The sequence below is a fragment of the Antechinus flavipes genome, chromosome 4 (genome assembly GCF_016432865.1).
Source record: "Antechinus flavipes isolate AdamAnt ecotype Samford, QLD, Australia chromosome 4, AdamAnt_v2, whole genome shotgun sequence".
Lineage (NCBI taxonomy): Eukaryota > Metazoa > Chordata > Mammalia > Dasyuromorphia > Dasyuridae > Antechinus > Antechinus flavipes.
In genome coordinates, this window is record NC_067401.1 from 40,168,469 (window position 1) to 40,193,204 (window position 24,736).

Sequence of the window (24,736 nt, forward strand, 5' to 3'; positions counted from 1 at the left end):
AAGTGGAGTAAAAAAGTACCCTCAAACACCTAGGTGTGAAAAATGCCATACCAGGTTTAAAAATAATTCTTTAATCATATGCACAGAAAGGGAAAGGAAGGCAGCACCAGACTGACTGGGAACAAAGCAGCAATTCTTCCTCAGTCCCACAGTACTGTCTGGTAATTTCTGGAGATCTCTCTCACACATGTACACGCACATGTGTGCATGTGTGCACACAGACACAGATTGGGGTGAAGGAATAAAGGAAAGCTGGAGGGACAAAGGCAGTGGAAAGGAATGGGTGGGGACTGTAGTTGTCTCAGTCTGTGGACTCCAACACAGACTCACTCAGTGCAAGGTCCCAGTAATGTTCAGCCCCATGCTTTTTGAAATGCTCCCTGGCCATGTTCTCTGTGGGGCATTGTTTGAACTTCATTTCTCCAAAACTCCGATCTTTGGCTGTGCCCTGGGAAAAGAGGCAGGGAGCAACAGACAGAAAAGAAAACCAAGACTTCAGTTTTTCATAACATATCAATTGGGAGACATTCAGAAAAGTAAATAACCAAAAAGTCTCCCCTTTCTTCTGTCCCATCTTTCTTTTGCTAATGAAGTATAGTCAACTCTTAATTATCTCTTGAAGACAAAGCGATTTTTAATATATCTTGAAGACAAAGCGATTTTCAATCCTTGGATGGATTTTCCTACTGAACATATCTTCTCGATGCTACTTATTTTAATCTCAATGGATCTTTGACCCCACTCATGTGAGTAGTTTTTAAACTGTGAAAATCAATCTCTTCTTGGGTTACTTATCTGGGTACTTCTATAAATCCTCCAAAACGGAGGTAAGGAGAAAGAAGGGACTGGGGATTCACTAAAGGTGTTTGGGTTTTTTCCTTCAAGGCTTTTTTTTAGTCTGGCAATATCCAGTGAGGCTGTTCATAGGCCAGTCTTTACTCATTACATAACAAGCCCACCTCTGTTTCTGGTCATATGTATTTTCAGCAATATATTTTATGCTGCATTTTACATGCAGTTATTAACTGACAAAATTTTGTATCTTAATTGTTTCAACGTGCTTCTATCTATTGTCTTTTAAGAGACTCACAATTTTGATTTTTCAGATACTGTTGGTATTCCCTAAGTTGCACACATGACAAAACTTTAAAGTGTTACATAAACATTAATATTATTATAATGGCATTTAAAACTGTTTTTTGTTTCAGAGTTAGCTTGAGATTGTTTAAAGCACTGGGAATTTCCTAAATATAATTCAGCCTTGTCTCTTCCTCTTATTTAATTCTAGGCGTAGCTCACTATCCATCTGTAGAAACTGTCCAACATCTATCAATGGATCAGCTCAACGGATTGTTGAGTCAACTGCATTTCTAGACATTAGGCATTCTTCATTCAGCTGTAAATTAGGCCAAACCCTTTGAAATTTTTTTGGAATCTCATGGATGTTTTGAAGTGTTCTGGAGTTTGATGCAATCAGCAAAATATCTTGCAAAAACAGAAGTAAATGAAAGCCTTTATCAGTCTTTGTTGGAAATTTTCGAAGAAAGGGGCCAGGAGCACATTTACCTGTTTTATGACTCAACTGATAGTAATAAGAAAATTCTTCAACGAAGATATTTCTCTTGTTGCATACATCAAGGAATTTTGTACGATATTAATATGCATGGAATACACCTTTTAGTAGAAATCTGGTTGGTATGTAATCAAATAATTCACTTTAATAATTAAATAATTAAGACACTGCTGAGAAAAAAAGTTACTATGCATCTCAAAATAAAATGCAAATTACTCCTGTAACCTTGTAATTGAGCTTTCAATCTTGACTAAAACTACTCTTTTCTTTACCAACAATGCTTAACTATCTTTTTTGACCAGGCTATAAAGGTAATTATTTCTTCCTTCCTATATCCTCTCTCCCCCCGATTTTTTTTGGTATTAGTTTTCTTTCTACCTGTCTTAACTACTCCTTTGATTTCCTTTGTTGGCAATCATCTTCTATTTGCTAAGTATAAGCATATGCCAAGATTGTCCACAGTTTTTTTGAAATCTCATCAACTGCCATATTTTATCAATACAGATGACTCTCAAATCTCCATATCCAGCCTTCCTCTCTCCTGAACTCCAATCTGCATGATCAATTATTTGCTTAATACCTCATATTCAGTATCTTTTTCTTCAAAACTCAAGAGCTTCTTCAAAATTTCTATTTCTGTCAATGACATTTTTCCATGTCAAATTTACTATCTGTCATCTTTTACTCTTTACTTTCATCTCATCCATATCTAAACATTTACTCAGTTGTATTCACAACATCTCTTGAACCATCCTCTTCTCTCCAACTGTTCAGGATCTCATTTCTTCTCAAGTGGATTATTGTAATAGCCTGCCAATTTATTTTCCTATCTCCCTTTTACAGTAATATATCCTCTACACAGCTGCCAAATTGATATTCCTAAAGCAAAAATCTGACTCCTTTGCTCAAGAAGTTTCAGTGGTTCATTAAATCCTCTAAGATAAAATGTCAATTTGATTGGCATTTTAAATGCTTCACAATACAGATGCAACCTATCCTTTTAGAGTGATTTCACATTACTCCCCTTCAGACAAGTTCCAACAAAACTGACTCCTCTGCTGTTTCTCATATACAACACTCCATCGTCCACCTCCTTGCTTTTGCACAATCTGTCTTCCATGCTCTTCCTGACTTCCTCATGGAGGCTATCAAAATGACAAAAACAGAAAATGACAAATGTCTTCAACTTGTTGACTATGAGAGAATGGTATACTCTTGGAGATGTTCAGACTTTCTAGAAAGGAATTTTGAACTTTACTCAGAAACACCATGCATACCCTTTGACCCAGCTATACTAGGCCTAATATATATTCTAAAAAAATAAAAGAGAGAGGGAAAAAGGCCTATGTGAACAAAAATATTTTTTAGCAGATATTTGTGTGAGAGCCCCAAATTGGAAACTAAGAGAAAATTAAGGAAATAAGTTGTGATATATGAATATAAAGGTATCTTAATAATTTCAGGGAAAATTAATTAGACCCTTATGAATTGATATAGAGCAAAGTGAGCAGAACGAAGAAAACAAATTTATAGAATGATAATATAATAGAGAAAAACTTGAATTACTTCAGAACTCTGATTAACACAATAAGCTGTGAGTAAAAAAAAAAAAAAAATTAGATAAAACATCCCATTTACCTCCTGATAGAGCTGATGAACCTAAAGAGCATGTACATGGCTAACTGGTTTTGGTATTGAGGAATTTAAAGAACTTTTCCCCCCTTGTTTAACTTTCTTAAATTGTAGGTAGTAGGTAAGAAGTGAGAGTGGCAGATAAATAAAAAAGTAAATATAGTGGCTCTTGAAAAAATAAACTGGAAACACCTCAATAACTACTGATTCATATGTGAAAAGATATTTTTTTCAGAATAATCTATACACATATCTAAGACATATTTGATGACAGTATGAAACATTTTGTTTCACAAAGGTTATTTTAAAGGAGATCATCTTTATAGTCTGTAAGATAGAGACCAGTGATGTCAAACTCAAATGGAAACTGATTCCTGGGGGCCACATATTGGCTTAGAAAACCATCAATTACACTACCTATGTTCTAATGCTCTTTTATTTTGTAAAACAGTTCCCCACTGCATTTTATCTGGTTCAAGTCTACTTGGGAGTAGTGTGGGACAAGTTTGACATCTCTAGTATAGAAAATAGAAGATTCTACTTCAAGCAACGTTTGCTAATTGTTAATAGTTGGTAGAGCAAAATGCTACTTTAAAAGCTCTCCTTAATTAAAATGTTTCCTGTGCACATATCAAAATCACACAAGATGAAAGATGTAAGAGAGAACTCACTGCCCACAATATCAAATAAGACTCAAAACACAAAGTTTGCTTGCCAACAGGCATTTGCTACTCTTGTGGAGGTTGCTTAACAGAGTCCAAAAGGAAGAGGAATTCTCCATAGATGACGTACTTTTAAATGATCTTCTTTGTAGATGGCATTGTATTATATGTAGCCCCAGAACACTTCACAGCCTCCTGAATGAGAACCATTATTACTGTAAAGAATTTGGCCTACTTCTCTATATGGGAAAAAAGATATTTGAATAATGACTTTTATACAGGCTATGAGAGGCAGGTAGATTGATAGGTCATACACCTGATACATGAGTATATATCTTGGTCAAAGGCTGGAGATAGGACAAATTAACTAGCCTCAGAATTAAACAGAATTTATCTTTGGAAAAGTGAATAATGGTTGGATTTTTTTCCCCTGAGACAACTGGGGTTAAATGACTTGCCGGAGGGTGGGGGGTGGTCATACAACTAGGAAGTGTTAAGTGTCTGAGGTCACATTTGAACTCAGGTTCTCCTGACTTCAAGGCTGGTGCTCTATTCACTCTGCCACCTAGCTGCTCCCGAATAATGCTTCTTTAAATGACCCAAATCTAATCCTTGAAACAAACATTCATCTTTTAACACCAACCTTCTGCCAATGCTATATAATTGGAAAACATGGACCACAATATCTGAAGAATAAAAATTTCAGATTCCCAATAGAAACAGATAACAGACTTGAGTAAAATATAATATAATCAATTAAAAATTGCCCAGGAAAAATGCTATAAGACATGTTAAGAAAATACATTGAGAAATGAAGCTGGACTAGTCTTGCAGTGAGAGCTAGAAATAATGAGTAAAAGGCTATTGTACTCTACCCGAGGCTCACACAGTGTAAAGAAATCTAGAGGAACAATGGAACAATGAATCTGGGCCTTCCACAGTAAGTAACCCCAAATCTGTCCTGGAAGTTTTCAAGAGGATGAGGTATAGTATATACATCAACAAAACAAGAGTTCCATTGAACTATCAAAGACTAATGACTTTAATGTAATACTTCCTCACTTGTAACACAATTTAGAACCGATTAGAATTTTTACTTTCTGACACAAATTTCTTCTGCTTTGGTATTAAAAAAAAAAAAAAAAAAGGTACTAGAAAGCCCACCTACCTCCCAGACCAATGCACACTTATTGGTTTTTTTCACAGCCTCCTCATCAGATTCATCATCATCTAGAAAAGACAGATACGGTTAATTAAATCTGGCTCTAGAGTCAAATATACAGTTTTACAAAATGCAGTTAAAACCTCCCTCCAGCTTCATATCACCTTTTAAAAATATTCAAGACACCCATATCTAAATGCTCCCTCTTCTCCTGTATGTGGCACAGTGTGATGAAGCATTAGATCTCAAGTCATGAAGATATGAGTACAAATTCAGCCTAGATACTTACTAGTTACGTGACACTGGACAAGTTGCTTAATCCCTCTCAGTGTCAGTTTCCTCATCTCTTAAGATGAGGATAACAGCACCTATCTCCCAGGTTTGTGAAGATAAAATGAGATATTTGTAAAGTGCTTTTGCAAACTTTGAAGCACTATATAAATGCTAGCTATTGCTATTATCATCAAATGTCACCATGTAAGTTCTATACAGTACTGTCCATAAATTGAATTGGAAGCTCCAAATAAGTAAGGACTTTTAACAAGTCAAATTAAGAAATTTTGTACTTGGCACAAAAAATAAAAATAGTTGAAACATCAATATAGTATTTTGACTGACAAAGCCCATTAGACATATGTCTAATTTGATCATTGTAACAACCTTAAGTATTATTTCCATTTTACAAATGAGGAAACTGAGCCTTAGAGTGGTTAAGTGATTTACTCAGTGATGTCTGAGAGGCAATATGACATCCAGGTTCATCTCAACTTCCAGCATTCTTTCAACTATACCATACTTACTCTATGATATAGAAAATATTTTCTATTCTTAGGGAACTTGTACTTTAATAGAATATTACCATGTGATTAAAAAAAAAAAAGTTGTGGAAAGGCAAAACATTCCAAGGCCCAAGAGGCACATACACAGGGCCATGAATTAATGGACAGAAAACTGCAGGAGGATAAATAGTATCCATGTGTAATTAAAGCAGAGTGCTCTGGCAGATGCAATATATGGTTAGCAAGAAGGGAAGAATCAAGTGGTGGAAGATCCTTGAAGACCAGACAGATAATTAGGTTAATTATATATGTGAGAAAAATGCCACGAATGGTTATGATACTAGGAATAACTCTTTCCCCAAATTAATATTCCATCCAGTATTAGCAGTATAAAAAATAGCGAGATGTAATGCTCAACCTTACCCCACTTCTCCCAATCTCCCCCCCCCACCCCATCCCTCCCATTTACCCCTCTAACCCCCATTCACCATCTCCCTTCGTGTTAGATGTCTGTTCATCCCATTTTATCCGGTGCAGCATTAGACGCTTGAATTTTTTCTGTGCCTTAGGGCCTACAAAGACAAAAGAAGGAGATAACATTTTCCCCCCTCTTTCCCCTCCAGATTTAGACTAGGAAAAGTGGAAACAGACCCTCTGAGCCCATGTGATGTCTAGAATTTTTAATGTGATGATTGGTACAACTCTTATAGATACTAATTTAAGCTGTGCATCTTTTACTCCCAGAATACCAAGAGATAGGGTCTCAATCCAGAATATGCCTCTAAAATACTTCACTCCATCCCCAATCTAAGGTTTCAAGATTCTAGGTATACTCCTTTGATTTTTCCCCTTAACCCAAACTCACCCCCTTCTACCACCACAACGTTGACATCCTTGTGAAGCACAACCACCCCTGAAAGGTACAGCTGCCCAGCATTGGCTTCAATCTTGAACTTCTTGGCTGGGTTGCTCAAATTTCGTACTCTGGAGACAGGGAAAGTGTGATTATGTATTTTAACTTAAGTGTTTACAAATAATGGAGTGGAAAATCTTCAGATACATATTTTTCCAAATTTCTCAAAAACAAAACACTTTTTGTCTCTGTAGATGGAAAGCTATTTATTTAAATGGCACAATTAATGGACTCTAAAAAAGTATTTCAACTGTTTTATATATCTATCCCTCCCACATCACTTAACAATCCCTAGAAACAAAAGGTACTCAATAAATATTTCTTGACAAGGTGGAAATAAATTTTAAAGTAAGAGTATAACTGCAATGTATAGCTGTATAGCTAAATAGTAGAACAAGACAAATCAATATGGAGGTGAGGGAAAGAGGGCTATCAGCACTGTGTTGAAAGTTGCTCTACGTGAAATGAAATCAGAAATATTAACTTCTAAAAAAGATGAGCAGCCTGAGTTTATCAGTTGGTCTGAAGAGGTTCGTTTATTCAACTTAGAGGTTAGTACTGACTCATTGACCCAAAGTCAAAGGAAAAAAACTGACTTTACTATATTGGCAAGAAGAATTTAAAATCACAACATAAATTTTACTTCCAGGTCAGATCCCACTCCTGTTAAAGTTCTTAATCTCCTAATTTTATTTAACACTAGAGAGAAGGGGTTGGTGTTAGGAAAGCTTTGTGGACTGTACCAACTGCCCCAAGCGCTGGCTTGTCATACTATTTTGACATTTATGTGGGCGACACTGGTCCAGCAAAGACACGTACCTAAATACGGATATGTGTACCCCCTGTGAAATGTCTTCTTTTAGCTTTTTAATTTTCTTGACCTTTCTCTGTTCTGCTGTTAGTTTTCGGGCAGCATTGGCCTCTTCATGCGCTCTGTCGTGACAGGAAGGACATCCACAAGTAAGAAAGGCATTGAAGATCAGAAGCAGTGCTGAGGGAAAGAGAGAGCAACAGAGGACTCTCCCCTCCTCTGTATACCAATCCCCCAAGGGAGGTCAAAATTCAACTTTCTATCCCACAGTTTTAAAAAGAACCCTGCCCTAGGTCCCCACTTTGTTCCAGGGCACTTACTTCTGTCTTTTTGCCATCTGGGCTCTGACATGAGCTTCCACTTTTGTGGGATCTTGAACAGCTTCTGTGCCTAATACTCTCATCAAATTGGAAATTCTTACTGTACCAGAGACAAAAACAGTGTTGATCAGGAGTCATTTCCTTAGCTGGAACAGCCTTTCTATCTCTCTTCTAATCTATATTGTCAACATTATTTAAATTAATTGAAAAAGCATTCCTTGACAAATGCTTAATTTTCCCCTCTCCATTTCCTCAGCTTATTTACAAATTAACACTGAACTAATATACTGCAATTTACATAATATGGAATACTGAGTATGTATTGAAGATTTTTCTCTTTCCATGTACTGAATCTTGAGTTAGACTGAAAAATGCTATCAAAGATGTGCCTCTTTGTATGAAAGACCCTCCTTTCCTGGCAAAACATGTAAAGAGAGCAGCAGCCTCCAGGATAACTTGGATATTCTCCTTATTGAATTTCTAAAGCACTTTTTCCTCCTAAAAACTCAATATAATACATAACATTTGCAAACAACTCATAACAAAGACCTTTAAATAGCTGGAAAATAAGTATTAAGTTACTTAAATAAACCCACCCATTAATTGTGAAACTTGGAAGAGAAAGGAAAAGGAAAAAAGGGAATATAATCTTGCATAATATGATTTCCTATACATACTTAGAAGTGCTCTAATAAAAGTCAAGACTAAGAAGAAATACTAAAAATTCCCAAGATAAAAGAATTCATGCCATCATTCTCCTCCCTCTTACGCTAAGACTTCTCACCTTTGGGTTCAGGAGGAGGCATCAGACCCAGCCGGACTTTCTCTTGCAGCTCCTTCTGGGCTTCCCTCCGGGTCTGCCTCCTCAGTTTTTTCTGTTCCTTTTTGGTGAGGTACACCCCCAGTGTCACTGGTGTGTCACTATCCACTATTAAAAAAATGTAAGGGGGGGAAGGGGTAGGGAGGGCGCAGATTAGAGGGGTCAGTATTAATTTAAAACAGTAAAAGCCTGTGAAGGGGGCTGAAATGTCTTTCAACTGAGAGAATGCTGAATGCAACTGATAATAAGAGATAATCCTGCCTTTTAGGGCAGGAGAAAGGAGGATGTAAGTGCTGCAGTGCTCAATATTGGGTATCTGCAAGCTTCTTATTCTCCCTTAAAAAACCAAAAAATTAAAATTCTGCTTTTAAAGTCTAGATGACTCACATTAAAAGTAATTAGAAAAAACCAGATTAAATCAAGCTGAACACCCAACTTTAACGGACTCCCTGAAGGACAATTAGGGATAGACCTTGCAAAATACAGTGTACTAGTTTTTAATCATACAATCCTATAATCTCAGGACATGAGTTTCTTAATCAGTAAAAGAGAGATGATCTAGATGATCTTAAGAAACTTCAAGCCCTATATTTCCAAGCCTGATCATGTAAAACAAAAAACAGGAGGAAAGAAAAGTAGAAAACTAATGGAGATCTATGCAGAATGAGTTTAAGTTCTGGAAAAACTGAGCTTGGAGTTTTTAGTACAAAGACATGTTCAACAAATGGACTTCCCCCCCAGACAAACCCACAAAATATGGATAGTAGAGTCCCTACCAGAATAAACCACTATAGCTAACATTCAGAGATCTAAAATCAATACCTAAATTTCATCTAAAGCAAAGCTAGAAAGCCTAAATGCAAAGATTATCATACTAATTAATCTCTCTCTACAATCAGATTATAAAATTAGGGAGATGAGAAAAGGAACTCATTGCTGACGGGTTAAAGAATCACACTTTACCTGGAGGATTTAGCTGGGCTGGATGTTCTACAAGGTTTGTTATCCCAAAATAGTCTTCTTTCTTGGGAGCTTCCCCTGTACTAGAATTAGGGAAAGAAAAAAAACAAAAAAAAACCAAAAAACAAGGATATGTGAATGATGATCTCAAAGAAGTGGGATTCCCTAAGACTTCCCTTGAATTCACTAAAGAATCTCTTTAATATTTACGAGTTCATTATATAATCTATGGATCACACCATTCTCCTTGTAGACTTCCAATGGCTATCAGAATTTGACATCTACATATCTAAGTGTATTATGGAATTAATTGTATTTAAAAACTAGTTTGAATTTACTATTAGGTTATTAATCGAATAATTTGAAAATAGGTTGAAAAACTCAAAGTATTTTTATCTACAGCTTCAGAATACCTAAGCTATTTTCTGTCCATGGCCAAAATGAATGTTGACTGCTATAATACAAATGAATTTACAAATTGTTTTTATCATCATCCTTAAATGTATGCTTTCCAGTTTTTTTCCCCCCACATGTCTCAAGTTCCCCATGTACATTATATATCAAGGATGTTAAATAATAAACTCACGGGTCAAAACCGTTGGGGATAATGTAGGAGTCCCACCATTCAATATCAGGAATGTCTCCTTCTTTTAGTTCTTTTTTGGGAGCGATGAGTGCCAGCTTGGTTGAAGTATGGATGCCAGTTTTTCGTGCTGCCTGTGAGATCTCTGCCTGCAGCTTCTCTAGTTGAGCCTGAGAATCAGAAAACACAGATGCAAGGGAAGCTGGAGTCATAGTAATTCAGGAGGTGAAAGAAGCCTGCTTTTAAAAACATTCCATTTCTTGAACTATCTTTTCACTATCATCTGGCTTATGTTAGTATATTCTGAAGATTCAAGGAAAGAGATGACCACAAACTCACAGAAGAGGAAGATCAAAAGCCTACTCTCTGACTTGGTGATTTCAAGGTTCCTCCCTAGGCTACATGCCCCAGAAGTAGCTGAATGCTCTAAACATTATTGTACTACTATGTTCCCACCATGTATTGTTGTTCTAATGTACCTGGCATCTAACAGATGCCAGATAAAAGTCATTACAGAAAGGGTTGAAGTCCTTTGGAGACAGTGGGAAAATGCCACTGACTTTGAAGCAGCACATTTCACTAAAATGAATAAAATAGTTTGTCAGACATTATTATTTTAAAGAGTTCTGCAGGCTTGGGTGTATCAGTATAAGAGGTAGTGATTAAATCTACATTAGGCATTGCATACTACATTTATTCACCGGTTGCCTTCCAGAACCTTGAAAAATTCTAATATTGAAATTCATAGGGCATTAAACACCTGAAACATGAGGAAAGATCTGTCCCTGAAAATGCTTCTAATCATTAACCCATTAAACACATTACAAGAGGTCTTTTGATGGTTGTTGAATGAATGACCAAAAAACCCTCCCCCCAAAACCCCTTTTGAGATCCGGATTCAGGAGAAAACTAGTCATGTCTTCTCTTTCCCAGCCTCTAAAGCAAGTAGTGGGAGGCATCAGGGATTTAGATCTACATTCAAAAGATAATCCATCACTCTCATTTAAAAGATAAGGAAATTAAGGCTCAAAGATATAGATAGTAAATAAGCTTTCAACTAGCCTATGACAATGAATCCAATGATTTTTCCATAGCCTCTTTAAACATTACAACAGTTTAGGAAAAAGGATTTACCTAATAGGGACAATGGGGAGAGCCTGCCTATCTCAGGACTATCTAAATATAAAGCTATTAAATCACCTCCTTCAAGAAGACTTCTCAAAAATGCCACTCAACTCTGATCAAAATTTTATTCATTTCAACATAGCTTTAATATTTGGTTACAACAGAGCCCCAACGTTGGGAAGACACAAAGGAATAGGTCCTGGTAGGGCTAACTTGACTAAGTTTGAGTACTTCAAGTATGTTTTGTTCCTTTTTCTATTAAGTCTGGTTTTAGAACTCCATTGACCCAAATCTTGACTACTCAGGGAGACCAAGGAGTGACGACTGCTCTTCTGCTACTGTACACATATACTTCAATTTTTCCCTACCACCCCATTCTACCTCTTTCTCAGGAAGTGAAAACCAAATCAGTATTACTTTTGTTACTGTGAAGGATATGACAATTTACTGATCTAAAATTCGACTCAGAATGAAGAGTTGTAGAACAGCTGAAGCTCCCTTTTCTATCAATCCCTCATTTCAAGTTATAGTATCCCCATGCCTCTTCCCAACTCATTTCTATCTTGCCAATGTGCGTTTGGGAATCTATTATTAACAAACTGCTCTCTATATTAAGATAGTGTCATCCCCCTGGAAATTGCTTTTTATATGTTTTATATTTATTTATATTTGTATAGACTGTCCTCCCCTTTCCTCAGCAAAAGGTAAACTATCTGAGGATAGAAAGTTTTATTTTGTATGTTTTTAGTGCCAACACCATGCCCACCTTGGAATAAATTCTTATTGAATTAGGGCAATGATGTTCAGGCAAAAATTCCCATGAAAATTCATGAAGGGCAGAAAAAGGGGAAATAATTTATGCAATTTATAATTTTCAATTATCTACATCATGCAGATATCTGAAGCAAATTTTAATCTTAGGTTAGCTTCTCCCATTTGAGCTGTATGTAATCTTGCATCTTAACCTCATCAAATAGTATGTTCTTAGAGAATGCAAACTCAATTTAAAGCCAGCTTAATGGGAAGTTAATTAAACTGAATCCAACATAAAATAAATCTATGATAAACGAAAACTTAGTAGTATCTATATTATAAACGTTCTGTCTAATTTCCTTTCTGCTAGTTTCCTAACCATTTCCAATCTTTGATTACCAAGTTACCTTTGTCCGTAATCTCTGGGCAATCTTTTCAAATTTGCCCTTGTCGTGGAATTTAAAGGTTCGCCTCTGGCGTTGGGAAGGGGCAATGGAGACTCGGGGATCAAAAAATGTGTTAGATTCCATGTCCTCTGATGGCTTTTCCTTGAGCTGCTGCTTGAATTGTTCCCGCTTCACAGCCCGAATATTGGCCTTTAGTGTTGGCATTCGGTGTGTCAACTCAATCTCTTTGCCTGTAGCATCTACCGTTCGGCCTTGTTCATCCAGGATAAGGGGTGTAGGTTTCGTCTGGTCCTTCAGCTCCACCTTCCTGGGAAGAGGGAAAATGAAATTTATAATTTCATCTTCTAGGGAAGACCAAAGTTAAGAAATTCTAAGATGTTTCATGCTATCTTCACTAAGTATTAAGAAATATTTCAATTATAAAGTTCTAATCAAACTGGGCACTCCAATATGGGATATGATTTAAATTATAAGAAAAGGATCTATTAATTTAAAAGACTGGTTATGTGAAATTCTAATTGTCTTATAAATGGAATTTCTTAAGGTTTCTCTCTGCCACTTAATTAGGATCAATCAGAGGTGAAAACTGATTCTTAATTCTGATTAACTGATCTTAATTAATTACAAGATGGCTTAGGATAAGCAGCTTTTCAGATGGTGCAGAACACTAGTCTGATTTCAAACAGATTATTTAATGAAATGAGCCCTGGACAAGAAGAATTGATTTTTTTTCCTTTTTTTTTTTTTTTTTTTTTTAAATTTTATTGACAGAATCCATGCCACGGTAATTTTTTTTTTACATTACCCCTTGCACTCACTTCTGTTCCGATTTTTCCCCTCCCTTCCTCCTACCTCCTCCCCCAGATGGCAAGCAGTCCTATACATGTTAAATATGGCACAGCATAGATACAATATATGTATGCAAAACCGAACAGTTCTCTTGTTGCACAGGGAGAATTGGATTCAGAAGGTAGAAATAACCCGGGAAGAAAAACAAAAATGCAAACAGTTTACATTCATTTCCCAGTGTTCTTTCTTTGGGTGTAGCTGCTTCTGCCCATCATTGATCACTTGAAACTGAGTTAGATCTCTTTGTCAAAAAAATCCACTTCCATCAGAATACATCCTCATACAGTATCATTGTTGAAGTATATAATGATCTCCTGGTTCTGCTCATTTAACTTATCATCAGTTCATGTAAGTCTCTCCAAGCCTCTCTGTATTCATCCTGCTGGTTATTTCTTACAGAACAATAATATTCCATAACATTCATATACCACAATTTACCCAACCATTCTTCAATTGATGGACATCCATTCATTTTCCAGTTTCTAGCCACTACAAAAAGGGCTGCCACAAACATTTTGGCACATATAGGTCCCTTTCCCTTCTCTACTATCTCTTTGGGGTATAAGCCCAGTAGTAGTACTGCTGGATCAAAGGGTATGCACAGTTTGATAACTTTTTGGGCATAATTCCAGATTGCTCTCCAAAATGGTTGGATTCGTTCACAACTCCAACAATACATCAGTATCCCAGTTTTCCCGCATCCCCTCCAACATTCATCATTATTTTTTCCTGTCATCTTAGCCAATCTGACAGGTGTGTAGTGGTATCTCAGAGTTGTCTTAATTTGCATTTCTATGATCAATAGTGATTTGGAACACTCTTTCATATGAGTGGAGAGTTCCAATTTCATCATCTGAAAATTGTTCATATCCTTTGACCACTTATCAATTGGAGAACGGCTTGATTTCTTATAAATTAGAGTTAATTCTCTATATATTTTGGAAATAAGGTCTTTATCAGAATCTTTAACTGTGAAGATGTTTTCCCAATTTGTTGCTTCCCTTCTAATCTTGTTTGCATTAGTTTTGTTTATACAAAGGCTTTTTAATTTGATGTAATAAAAATTTTCTATTTTGTGATCAATAATGGTCTCTAGTTCATCTTTGGTCAAAAATTTCTTCCTCCTCCACAAGTCTGAGAGATAAACTATCCTATGTTCCTCTAATTTATTTATAATCTCATTCTTTATGCCTAAATCATGGACCCATTTTGATCTTATCTTGGTGTATGGTGTTAAGTGTGGGTCCATGCCTAATTTCTGCCATACTAATTTCCAATTATCCCAGCAGTTTTTGTCAACTAATGAATGAAGAATTGATTTCTAATTTGATTCAGAAACCTTCCAGATGATTATAACTTCAGTTATTACATCTGTAAAATAAGAATAATCCTTGCCCCTTAAGGATACAAGGACAGATTCAAGACATTTATTCACCATTTACATGGATCTCTGAACAGTGTTTGAAAAGCAATTTAGGTCATTTTGAAGAAATAATGTCAAGGAATGCCATAAGTTTTTCTCAACTGTATCTTCAAAATCAGCAAAAGGACCAAAAGGAAAGTTCAGTACTCACGGAGGAGCAATGCCCATAGCATGAAGGTTGGCCAATCCAACCATGTTGGCATTGCCAATAAGTCCTGGTTTCAATGCCAGCTGAGCTTGAATCCGAGCTTGTAGTTCAGCTGCTTTCCGTGCCTTTTCAATGGCATCATTCATAAAGGTGGCAGCCTGGGAAGGCTGAATAGTATTGCCAATTGGCAGTCGTTCTGGTTGTGAGGAAGAAGGAGTCTTTGGCTGTGGGATGTATAGAAAAAGAGAAAAAGTTGAAAGGAAAGGGAGTAAATAGAGACTCTCTGACTTTGACAGGGGACTCAACAACCTCTTCCCATCAAGTCATCCTTCATACTATTACTACATTATCCTCATTTATATCCAAGAGTAATCAAACCCTTCAATAGTGGCCTACTGACAAAGTTATAACTTCTTAGCTTGGCAATGCAAAGAACAATCTAGCAATGCTCTACTTTTCTAGCTTTCTCAAACCCCACCCCATTCATAGCAAAACAAATAATCCAGTCAAACAGGGTTAGTCATATCCTTTATACACTCTGTACTATCTCATCTCCATGCCTTTACTCCTTCCACTATAAAGAATCCTCCTCATCTCCTCAAATGAAATTCTACCTATTCTTGAAGTCTAGCAGAAGCCTTTCCCAATGTTCCTCATTACCAAAATCCTCCTCTCCAAAAACCTTAAAAGAGTATTAAGTGGGTTCCAGTTTTACATATTAAGTATCATATGTTTTGGTTATTTTTGTAGCCTTTACTAGACTATAAGCTTCATGCAAATAGAAACTATGTCTTATTTAATACTTACTACTACTACTATGTAAATAATAGGCATTTAACAAATATTTGTTGAATTATTGGAATGAAGGATTCAGCTGTCTCTTTAATGTGATTGAATACTATACCTGAGGTGTAGGAGGACTAATGAAGCTCAGCTGTTTTTTCCTTTCCTCAATCTGCCTTGTGGCTGCCTCCATCATTTGTTTGATCTGCACATAAAGTATAGTAGTTAATATCATCTTCTTTCTTACCATCTCCAGAAGATCCAATCAAAAGAAACTTCAAATATCTCGCTGAGCCCTGATAATTTCAAACTCAGTTAGTGGAGAATTTGGTGAAGTAATTATGTGGATGGAAATTTTTTTTGTTAACACTTGCTAGGTGCGCCCAAATTGCCTCTTTCTGGGATCAGAGCACAAATAACATATACTTCTCCCTTACAAGATTCCACCCTTCTCTACACTCCATCTTTGAAGTCTTATTTTTCAAAAGAAGCTAGGAACATTAAAATTTCAAGAATCAAAGACAGCTACTGCTTTTATTTATTATTTTCCACAAAGGTAATTCTGTGGATAATTTCTTTTATGTCTTTAAACTGTTTTTATTGTTAAAAGCTCAATTTCATTTTAAAATAATATAATGTTTAGTAGTGTGAGCTTACAGCACATTATTTCCTGTTCTAAATATGACCTTTAGGTTTTGTTATTTAATTTTTTCATATCACCCAGGACCACAAGTACTGGGTAGTTTTTGGCTACTTGACTATAATACTTCATTCTACAAAGAACAGTGAACAGCAATGGCAAGCATCACTTCCTTAGTAGCCAAGCAAAATTTCAATTCAAGGCCAGCTTGGTTCTGGATCCATGTTCCCTCAATTCTCATGTCACAAATTACTTACCGCTTATGTTTGTCACTAACCTGTAGTTTAGTCAGCATGCCTGGGCTCTCTGATGGTGGTCCAGGAATTACCTCCGGCTCCTCCTCCACCTCCTCAAACCTTGGTATACGCCTCTTCTTCACCCCTGATGACTCCTTAGATATCTCTGAGTCATCACCAAACACCTCCTGGGAGAACCCAAAATAAGAGACAGATTTGTTTCTATCCTTAGAGAAGGAATGCCATCATCCCCCCAACCCAATTAAGAGTTTGTGGCTTTGCCCTGGGGGTTATAACACAGCCTTGCAGATAGCTACTTGATAAGACCCAGGAGTAAGCCTGGCTTGAAGACCTCCACCAACTGCCGCCTCCATCTCACCACCTTCTATTACTCTCCTACAAAGATCATCTAGTTGATCCAAGCAAAATTCCATTTCTATCTTTATAAATACCATTGCCCACATTTGGAATGTCTTCCCTCTCTTCCTCTCCACCAGCTCGGATCCAACCACTCCTAAAATCCTATTCAACACTCACCTCCTTCAGGAAGCCTTCTCTGGTAATAACCTCACCCCAGTCTGATTATTGTTTTGTACCCTCAAGCATATATGTATATTTGAGCTATATTAAGTTGCATTTGTTGACATTCTGCTTGGCATGTGTTCTTTACCATGTGTATGTGTTCTGGCTCCCCAAATAGATCTGAGTTCTTCAAGGGCAAGGGCTCTTTCTTCCTCAGTATTTCCCCACAGCACTTAGTTCAAGGCCCAGCACACAAAAGACACTTGGTTGTCTATTTTGCAAGGTGAGTTTAACATGGCCAAAAATGGCCAAGTGGAAGGGGCAATGGGAAAAAGCAAATGTACACACCGGTGGTAGGCTTTGGGTGACATCCCCTCTTCACTAGGAGGGCTCGTGTTTTGCAAGGACATATCCTCAGTCAGGGGCGGGCGCTTCCTGGAATTCCTACAGTTCAAGAGAAAGGACTCTCCCATAATATATATATAGTGTGTGGGAATGGGACCTAAGGGGACCAAAAGTGGGACTTCTGTCCCAAGGCTTTTTAAGCATAAAGCTACTAAAACATCTCCTCCAGGAAGACTTTTTGACTAATCCCACCCAACTCTGATCACTTCATTCACCCTAGCATATCTTAAGCATTTATATATGTACAGTAGAGCCCCAGTATAATGTAAACTACTCTTATACAGATACAGTCAGGTCCCTAAATGTATGAAAATTAAAATTCTGATAGCTGATAAGGTGAGTATAAGTTTTGTCCCTCAACATCACCATCATAAAGGGGTTCCACTGTACTTTAAAACAACTAATTATTTTACATCTCTCTTAGCATCTCACATCTATGTTCTCTCTCCTCATTGAACTATGATTTTTCTCAAATTTCTCAATATTCCTTCTATTTTTTTAGAACCCTACATAGAAAAGTGGTGTTCACTGCCTATTTCTCTGTCTAGAGTTCTTTGTATCCTGGCTGCTGTGGGGTTGGGAAAAAATTCCTTATCCTTCTCTACAACCTGGTAATTTGATGGCATAGCTAAAATAGCAAAATATTAAAATATCTTGGAAGGATAGAAAGGAGGAGATTCTGTGATGGGAGTTACAGAAGAAATAAATAAAAAGCAGGAAGAAAAGAACTTAACCTATTGCTGATGAAAAGAAAGAGGATTATGACCTACATGAAAACCAAAATAAAAAGTGCTGGAGTAGAAAATACAGGATGTTAATGAAACTGGTGTTCCTAGCTGAAGATATCATCTTTGGTAATATGTTCTATTCAAAACTATGGATTCTTGATGCATATTCAATCATAGTTATTTTTCAGGAATACCATCCATAAGGTCTACTAGGAATTCCTTAAAAACTAGTAACAAAGATAAGAAATAATGGATCTAGATTCAGAGGCAACAAGTTAAGACCTAAATAGGGAAAAATCAAAACCACAAAACCCGAAAAAGAAGCTATTTATTAGAGGTGGTGAGAGGAAAAAAGTAAAAAGAGATGGATACCAATAATCCCATGTCTTACTGCACAAATATGCATATAAAAGGTGGATTTTCTGGAGTGTTTGCCTCATTATATATTTCCATGTTTCACCACCATACAATAAAGAATAAGAATCAAAGGTGGAATGAAAACAAACTCACTTTCTATTCTACAGCATAGACCTTTCTCTTGAATGTTAGGAATTCTATTGTGTCTACGTGTGTGATCACAGAAAGTTTAACTGCTAGTGTTACCATTGAGAATATTCCCATGCCATTTAATCAGCCAACCAGAACCTACCTTCAACTCTCGTTTTCGACTTCTGTCACTGCTAGACTTGGAATGTCTAGAACTACGGCCCTCTTCCACTGCCTCAAACAATTTGTCAACAAACCGAAGGGTAGAATCATCCAGGAAAGGCTTCAAGTGATCTGATGAAGAAAAAAGGCAGAAGTAGAAAGATCTGAGAGTCTAAAATAGTTCTATATATACAACAGGTTCTCCCAATCATTTACTAACTGAAGTGATCCCAGTGATGATATATAAAGCCTCTAAATCAAATGAGTGTTTATAAAAACTATATTCTCCATCCAAAAGTTTTCTTGACCTTTTCTGTGGAATGCTCTTTAACGCAATGTTGTACACACACGTTTTTCTTATAGTGTGTGAGGCAGAAATATAAGTTATAGTCTTCATGGGCTAGAAAGTGGCTAAACAGCCTGAATTCTAAATAAAAACTACTTCATGACCAAGAATCATGGGAATCTGGTCTATTTTAAAAGAGAATTCCATACTACATTAATAAGGATATGTGACTTAGACAAATTAAATCTGCAATTTAAGAGCTTAACTAAATTTTGCCTTCCTATTACTCCCCCAATAGCCTACACAGACAATTTATTATACAAAACACACATGCTACAAGGAATTTGTATCAATAACCAAAAGCAAAAAATAATAGAAAATTTAAAATATGACACAATTTTGAAAAAGTTATTAGAAAACTTAAAGGACACCCAACCCTATGAAGAGACTCAAATCTCCCTCAAATAGTAAGCACTAGACTTCTGGCAAGGGAGACAAATCATTAGCAAAATTCAATGCTTCCAATTTTTAAATTTCAACTCTATAAGGTTTAGTTTCAACCTGGATACTTGAGATACATTTTTATTGAAAGTAACTTTGTTTCCTCTATTATGTTAAAAGATGATCTACATTGTCAAAAATTACTGATATAGAGGGGACCAAGGGTAGATAAAATCCATGTTTATATGACTTTGGAATATATGATTTTTTAAAAATTATAGCTCTCTTTCCTAATTACATTAGACTTTAGGTAAAATTCATGTTTATATGACCTTGGAATATATGATTTTTAAAAAATTATAGCTCTCTTTCCTAATTAGATTAGACTTCAGGTAAAATCCATGTTTATATGACTCTGGAATATATGATTTTTAAAAAAATTATAACTCTCTTTCCTAATTACATTAGACTTCAGATTAATAAAAGAATTACAGGGGGGAAAAAAAAGGGAAAAAGGATAGCTAGGTGGTGTAGTAAATAGAGAACCAGCCCCGAAGTCAGAAGCAAAGTTCAAATCTGGCTTCAGACACGTCCTAACTCTGTGACCCTGAGCAAGTCACTTAACCCCAATTGCCTCAGGGGGAAAAAACTACACACACACATACACACACACACACACACACACACAGTAGTACTTGCTTTATGTAAGTAGACCATTCCACAGACCTTTACACAAAGTGTGAATTTGCCTGTGGATGTGGAGAAGGGAAGGCAAGTAGGGGACCATGTATCTATGGAGCAAGGGAGCTAATACACAGTTTAAATGCATGTGGGGGCCAAGATCAGTCATGTAGCGGCCTGGCTAGAACTGAGAGGGCAGACAAATGGGAAGCCAAATACAAAGACAGAAAAGGATAAGTGCCACATGAGTCAGGGACAGACACGTGGTACCCATGCCCAGATAAAGGGAGACAGACATGCAGAGCTGGACAGGTAGGTAGAGAAGTGCAAAAGTGTTCTCTCTTGATACCAGAGGTCTCAGGCCAAGTTTCTAATCCCATGCAGGGCTGCCTCTCCAGAATTCTTTTATTCTGTTTTTCTTTCTTTTGGGGGGATGGTATTGGGGGGGGAGGGATGGTGAAGAAAGGGAAGCATGAACCTCTAAGCTGAGGGGCAGGAATGGAAAAGAGAAAAATGTAGTATCATAAAGTTAACATAGGTGGGTTTTGAAATAGGTACTTCTTTCAGAATTCTTTAAAGTTGAATTTGCATAATGCAAATTTATATAAAGCAAGAAGTATAGAGGGCTGGAACTCTGTGGTGAGGTAATCGTGGGGAAGGATTGGAGGGTGGAGGGAGTCAGAGTCTCTCTTCCCGAAGCCTGCTCAGCAGAGAAGACTTCAGGCTTCAGACTCTATCTTTGAAGAGTAGCATGGTAGCTTGCCTGCCTCCTTCACTTCTCCTCTTAAAGACCAAGGACTTTGACTGATCCTGAGGTCCTCCAGAGAGCTAGCCCAGACATTGCAAAGAACTGTCTAAATATAAACATTTTATGTAGATAGAATATATCATAAGCATACATGACTAAGGCAACCTTGGAGTATGCAGAATGGCAGCCTGAGATTCAACAGACACTACTAAGTAGAAAATCCTAATACCCATCACAAGGAAAATAAAGCCTTTTAACTCTAACCAAAACACTTCAAATATTTCAATCCTTAATGTCAGAATGAGAATCACAGAACCCAGAAAAATACATACCAGCGGCTTTCTTCTTGTCCATGCCCTTTCCTACACAATTTAATGCTGCTGTGACCACCGTGGGCTCTGAGAAACCCAACACCCTCTTGACTGTCTTCTCGATCCATGGCTTCAGCTCATCCAGTTCCCTCTTAGATAGGGCCATTCTTTAGAAGGGACAAGCGACAGTGAAACAACCTTGGATATTCAACACAGTACCTAGAATTGAATCAGGAGAAGGTGATTGGGAAGAATAGGACACTGAAAATAATACAGGATGATGTTTATTTTATCAAAAAGGTCTTCTCCCTTGATTATCTCCTACACTTCTGGGCAAGTTATTTCACTACAATTGTGGATAAATGCCTCTTCCTGGTAACAACTTAGGAAAATAAAATCCAAAAGAAAGCATCCCTTACACTTATCCTGGGGGAACTGAATTGAATATGATATTCTGCTGCTTCCTTCTTGATACTAATACATTTCTAGAGTCTGGCAGATTGCAAAACGTGGAAATATAGTTGGAAAAATCATTCAAAATCAGCTATTCTGTACCGTCAGGCATGGACTCCCTTAACCTCACTCTTACAGAATCCTGTTCTGTAGGATCTTAATACAGGACAGTGGGTCATGAAGTACTTATGGTAGGGTCAAACACCAATTTTATATTATGGCTCACAACTTCTAAGGACATTCTTTTACAGATTTTTATCTTCATGCCACCATACTACAATTTCACTTAAAACCTACATAACCAATCTGTCAAGCTGCAAGTTTACATGAAAGACCATTTTGATGAAATGCTTGAAGGGAACATAACCTAGCAGGCAAGGATCATGTAATTGAGGATGAACACTTTCTCTCCTGCCTGACTGTTCTTTCCTTCCAGATTCCTAATTCTCATCTAATTCAGCAGAGAAAATAGACACCATTAAGGGTTCTTTGGAACAATAGACCTTCTCACTGAACATTCTACTAAGCAGGGTTGTCATCTATATTCACATTTTAACTTGTCTAGCTAAGTCATAAGCTATTCAATGAGACAAGCTAATTTTTTTATATACTCTCTCTAGATCATAGATATAATGCTTAGGACACAGGAGAAAATAACTGCTCCTTGATTTAGCCTGTTCAAGCACTACACTGAAGTTTCTGTCCAATATGTAACTAGCTTTCTTCATTTAGAGATAAACAATCTTCTTTAGAGTATCTTAAGACATATTTTCCTATAAGAAATAACATCTTTCAATTATTTTAGTTCAGAAGAGGCTTGTACAAGTTCACATTCTGTATTGCCACCAAACTATAGTTTTGAATTTGGAATAAAACAAGATAGAAGGGTTATAGAGGGAAAAAATAAAATTAAAGGAGAAAGATCACATACAGGATGTTCTAAACTTAAGTATCTAACTTATGTCTTGCTGAGTGAAAACTCATAAACAGTTTTTTTCACCAATCAGGCTCAATCTCCTTAGGGATCACAGTTTGAAAAAGACTATATTTTCCCAAACTCCTATTTGACCATATATACTCCTTAACTAAGGGAGTGTATATGAGCATATAAGAGTGGGGACTTATCATGCATAGTACTGGGAGGGATTCTGGTAGTGTTGTCATGAGTACTGAATGCTCAACTTAATTCCTCTGGCTTTGAGTATTCCACCAGTCAAGTAGGGATTAAGATGAACTAGTTTGCCTGTCCTCAGAGGATCTTCTCGAGGTTCAAGTTAAATGGAGAGCACGCTGGTAAATAACTACAGGAGAAAAAACCATTACCATCATCACATCCGTAGCATTTAAAGGACTGGAATATAAAGTTATACAGGATGCTGAACACGCGCAACCCTCAGCACCACATGCTAGCTCATATGATCTAAAAACAAAAACAACGGCTGAGGGTGGTACATAAACTAGCTTTGGGGATTCCAACTTGACACTGCCACTGGGCAGATGACAATAAGTTTTAAAGTATAACAAAGATCATCACTGGGAAGGCCGAAAGACCCCCAATGAATACTAAAGTGGAAGCTTCCAGTCCTGAGTTATTTTATGTTTATCCTCTCGGGATGCTTCTCCAGACACGCTCTTCTTTCCCTCTGAACCCAAGTCCCTCCCCACCGCTCGGTCCCCCCAACCCCTCAGTTTTCCCCGGGCAGCTCACTTCAGCCCGAGCCTTTTTTCCCCTTCCCGCCCCCGCCCTTTTCCTTCCTACAATCCCCGCCATCCTATTACTCCTCAGAAACCTCTCCTTGGCCACTTTCCGTTGGGCACATTCGCTTAACGAACCGCCACCTCCAATCTTGCTCTGACGGCGGCCAGGGCTGGAAGACTGAGCCCCCAGGCTCCATGGCCAGCCCCACCGGGCCCGAGCCCGCTACTCACCTCACAAACTTCAGCCCCTGAGACGGAGCCCGAACGTTACACCGGAACCGGAAGTCGCTCGACCTTACGGCTTGCCGTCGTTACCGCTGCCTCCGCCACGCGGCTTCCCGCCCGGCGCCCCTGGCACGTGACAGGGGAGAGCCCAAGTAATGCAGGTAGACTCGCTCGCTCGCCCACCCGCGGCAGCGCAGGCGTACTGTAATATCGAAGGCTGAAAGACTTCCGATTGCCAGGAGTATCTGCCCACCATTACCCCGCAGGAAAAATCGGAAGTTCGTGCTTCCGGAAACGGAAGTAGAGCCGACCGATGTTTCCCTTGTATAGGGAGTGTATTATGTGAGAGGGGCAGGTGAACTTGTAGATGAGCTTTCTGCGCTCTCAATCCCGAGACCAATTCCGCGAGTGTTCAGTAAGCTCCGACTTGCTGCTGGTCACTAAGAAAGCGCGACTAATGAAAGCAGGCTTCCAGTCGCGATGCAGCTACTGACCCAGCTTGGAGGTACGCGGTAGTACATGATGGCTGCAGAAGAGGGAGAGCACCGAGCTGGTCTCGGGGGATGTGATTCAATTCCTCCTCGTCTTTAAAGTGAAGTTACTGAGACCAAGAAGCTACTGGCACTCAGGCTAGCACCGCCTGACTCACGGGACTGTGCAGCACCCCGAAACTCCGAATGAGCTCCGCCTAAGGACTAGACGCTGAAAGAGGGGCTGAAAGAAGCCCCTACTGTCAAGCAGCTCGTAATCCAGTGGGGGAAGAAAAGACGCAAACAGCCATGTGCAAATACACAGTGGACAGAATGAATCAATGGAGGGAAGACTCTAGCATTAAGGAGGTTTAGGAAGGGTTTCTTGAAGGTGGCATTTAAATGAGACCCAGGGAAGCTGGGAGGCAGAGATGAGAGTTACTGTAACTGCTTAAGTGGAAAATGGATTATCCTATTGGACAAACTGTAAATTGGCTTAGATTGCACAGTACCTGGTGAGGGAGTGGTACAGAAAGGAAGG

General features: G+C 37.8%; 1 protein-coding gene and 1 long non-coding RNA gene across 6 annotated transcripts; one reads left to right on the forward strand and one right to left on the reverse strand.

The window, feature by feature from the left end:
- Window positions 1-55: 55 nt before the first annotated feature.
- Window positions 56-23,842, reverse strand: PRPF3 (pre-mRNA processing factor 3). Of its 5 annotated transcripts, none has more exons than XM_051992734.1 (16): window positions 23,732-23,840; window positions 21,371-21,568; window positions 18,884-19,014; window positions 16,621-16,767; window positions 15,825-15,908; window positions 14,924-15,144; window positions 12,501-12,807; window positions 10,219-10,385; window positions 9,636-9,715; window positions 8,637-8,780; window positions 7,853-7,952; window positions 7,541-7,654; window positions 6,674-6,792; window positions 6,297-6,380; window positions 5,036-5,097; window positions 56-448 (listed from the first exon to the last, which is right to left on the reverse strand). In XM_051992734.1, the coding sequence occupies exons 2-16, from the start codon at window positions 21,513-21,515 to the stop codon at window positions 302-304; spliced, it is 2,052 nt and encodes a 683-aa protein (XP_051848694.1). In that variant the 5' UTR covers window positions 21,516-21,568; window positions 23,732-23,840; the 3' UTR covers window positions 56-301. The 5 variants fall into 5 exon arrangements, with proteins under 5 accessions (XP_051848694.1, XP_051848697.1, XP_051848695.1 ...); XM_051992737.1 differs by lacking the exon at window positions 23,732-23,840 and adding an exon at window positions 23,593-23,685; XM_051992738.1 differs by lacking the exon at window positions 56-448 and adding an exon at window positions 1,265-2,718 and having other exon boundaries at window positions 23,732-23,842.
- LOC127559113 (uncharacterized) lies at window positions 444-1,797 on the forward strand. Its single transcript, XR_007953066.1, has 2 exons — window positions 444-746; window positions 1,289-1,797. It is a non-coding gene; the product is annotated as an uncharacterized LOC127559113 (long non-coding RNA).
- Window positions 23,843-24,736: the final 894 nt, after the last annotated feature.